The following is a 2,927-nucleotide window of genomic DNA, read 5'->3' as shown; positions in this document are numbered from 1 at the left end:
CCTTCTCCCTGGTCCCCACGTGTCCTTCCTCTGCGCACACCTCCGCCCAGGTGTCTGTGTGTCCAAAGCCCTTTTCCTACGCAGACTCCAGCCGGACCGGATGAGGGCCACCCGAAAAGCCTCATTTTAACTGAATCACCTTTAAAGACGGTCTCTCCGGGTACAGTTATATTCTGAGGTACCAGGGGTCAGAGCTTCAACATAGAAAATTTGGGAGGACACAGTTCAGCCCACAATAGGAGAAATACCTCTGCTTTTATCCAATTTACTCTAATCCAATAATGTAAACAGCTCCTTTAGACGAATGCTGAGGCCTTGGGACTCGCTCACCTCTCTCTGCTGCTCTCCACAGTGGCCGCGGGGGTTCCTGGGGGTTTGTGTTTTATAAGACTCTGCAAGCGGAGGGTGGCCGTGCTGTGTGTCTGCCGGGTCCTCGCTGGTTTCTCTGCAGAGGGCCTGCCTGGGTCTCCTCCCTGGTCCAGTGATGGGCTGAGGTGTGCCAGACCTCATCTTGGCCATGGTCATCTTCTGATTCCTCCAGCTGACAGCTGTGGTCCTGGTATCCCTGGTCTCGGAAACCCTCCCTGTGCTGGCCCCAGGCCTCTGCTGGTCCACCTGCCTCAGGAGGTCCACATGGTCTCTTCCAGGCACACAGGACAGTCTCATTTCCCTGCCTGGGGAACCGGAAGGGGTGACTCAGGCTCATCTAGCCCCAGGTTCTCACTGGTCCTCTTACCACCACCTCTACAGGGCCATGTTCGATGGCACCTAACCTACAAACCTACATTTCTGCTAGAGATGTTCCCATGAAAGCAAGTCACTAGCCCTGTTGTTCTCTGCCTTCCCCAAATGTAGTTTGGGGTTCTCTCCCCCTTCTCTTACACACACACACACACACACACACACACACACGATTACCTTCAGGGAGCAAGAGTTAGAAATCTTTGTTTTGACTTCTTTGCTTCTCCTTTTTCTCCCTTCTCACACTTGTAAAAACAGGTGGGTTTCAGTCTTTTCCTACTGGTAGTCAAAGGGGAAAAGAGCTTCTTTTTTATTTGTAAGGAAGAGACTATCGTCTGGGCTTGGCTGGTGATACACTAACTCCAGTAAATAAGGGAATTTAGTAATCCTTGATCTCGTGTTCACACATTCTCTCCAGTCTGATAGTCAAGCTGATTGTCTTCTCTCTTTTGGATGCGATTCTCTAAATTGATAGTTAAATCTGAGCAATAACTGGGATTAGCCTTTTCCCCAAAGCTCTGAAATGCAGTTTCAGTGGGTGGGAAGCCAACGGAAATAAAACTGATAGCATATGGAATGATTCCGAAACACATTTCCTTGTGTGTGTTCACCAAGGGGACGGATGTGGAACTGTATCAGGGGGAAGGACATGGGCAGGCGAAGCGTCTGACTCGAGCTAAAGGTTAGTAAGAGGGACCTGCCCAACCTGAGTGGAAAGTAGCACATAAGGACATCTTACCTGGTGTCAGCTTCCTAAGGATTCTTGAGAAGAACGCTTAATTCTGCAATCACATGGCTGAAGGGACCAGTGAGTTCGCTGAGGTCCTCTTTATGTGACCACTAATCCTATTCAGGAGGTCTCTGTCCTTATGTCTTAATTACCTTTCGTAGACCCAACTTTCTAATACCATCATGTTGGGGGGTTAGGATTTCAAAATAGGAATTTGGGGAGGGGGAGGCAGGACACAGCACTGAGTACATAGCAAGAGCCAAAGCAGCAGACACAAGTCTTACTGGCCTTCACAATCTGACATCACATGAAGGTTAGAGACCAGTATGTCTTGTGGCCCAGTGGAAGCCTGCAGTCTGCTGCTGAGTACTTTGTATCAGAAATAACTTCAGTTCTTCTTATCAGCCCCACCCATGAAATTTCACGATGTTTTAAAAGACCTGGGACAATATTGGCATCGGTGGCATCACCCAACCGGGAATCCCCAGTGCTCCCTCTAGACCAAGGACGGATCGGCTAGCAGGGTCCTTGAGATCGCTTCATTCTGTAGCATGGCTCCAGCTATTTTGTAGGAGTCCTCGAGTTACTTTAGTGTGTGCGATAATTCTCTAGGAACAATATGCATTTGATCAGAACACCTCATTCCCCTCTTTCTCCAAACCTCTCCCTCTACAACCAGCATTTGTCAGTGGGCTCAGGCAGCTGTGTTCTTGTTTGATGTCTACACAAGCACTTAGTAAAACAAAAGGAAACCGAGCAAGAACCTTACCCAGCCCAGCTGAGAAAGTACAGACTGATAAACATTACCACGACTCTTAAATGTTTCAAGAGACCAGGTGTCTAACTTTTTTTAAGGTCTCACCTTTATTACTGAACCCATCTACTACTGCAGAAAAAAAAAAACTAACAAAGAAAAAATCCTTCTTTCAATAATCTCCCAATTAAAATGCCCAACCATCCAGACAGTAGTGATCCTCTCAGACATTTAAAGATGCAGGCAACCTGGATACAGCATAAACATGAGCCATCTCTGCTACGTGACTCCTTATAGACCCAGCCTGGTTCTTCTCCAGTGTTTCCTCTTAGACTTGTACCTGATTGTATTACCGGTTTTCATCCGAACCCCTTGGGGAATGGACTGATTCTGCTTTTCTTTCTTGGTCAGGAACCTCTCGATCCCAAAAGTCTTGGGAGATGACATGGCGAAGGAGAGCCACCCGCACGTGCCACTGGTGGAGAAAGGGAGAGAAGGGGAGATGGTCTAATTTCTAAAGACAGAATTTCTATCAGCTCAAAGGTATGAATATTGGAATCAATCATCAAAATTATGGAAATGGAGGGAGAGAATGTTCCAGGAAATGAATCACTGTGGGTGAGAAAGAAGGACACAGGATCAGCGAAAGAACAAGCCATCCCTCACTGACTGAAGTTTGTAGGAGCCAAAGAGCGGAAGGCA

At 47.6% G+C, this 2,927-nt stretch overlaps 1 protein-coding gene across 1 annotated transcript; it reads right to left on the bottom strand.

The window, feature by feature from the left end:
* Positions 1-2,516: 2,516 nt before the first annotated feature.
* LOC118625854 (60S ribosomal protein L39-like) lies at positions 2,517-2,672 on the bottom strand. The gene has a single exon (XM_036255064.1). It carries the CDS (start codon positions 2,670-2,672, stop codon positions 2,517-2,519), a length of 156 nt encoding a protein of 51 aa, XP_036110957.1.
* Between the last annotated feature and the right edge of the window lie 255 nt (positions 2,673-2,927).

The sequence above is a fragment of the Molossus molossus genome, unplaced genomic scaffold, assembly GCF_014108415.1.
Source record: "Molossus molossus isolate mMolMol1 unplaced genomic scaffold, mMolMol1.p scaffold_m16_p_11, whole genome shotgun sequence".
NCBI lineage: Eukaryota > Metazoa > Chordata > Mammalia > Chiroptera > Molossidae > Molossus > Molossus molossus.
This window is presented reverse-complemented; position numbering and strand designations above follow the sequence as displayed.

What these genes read in the sequence shown, in the direction of transcription:
- LOC118625854 (XM_036255064.1), bottom strand. Translation starts at nt 2,672, where the DNA reads ATGTCATCTCCCAAGACTTTTGGGATCGAGAGGTTCCTGACCAAGAAA.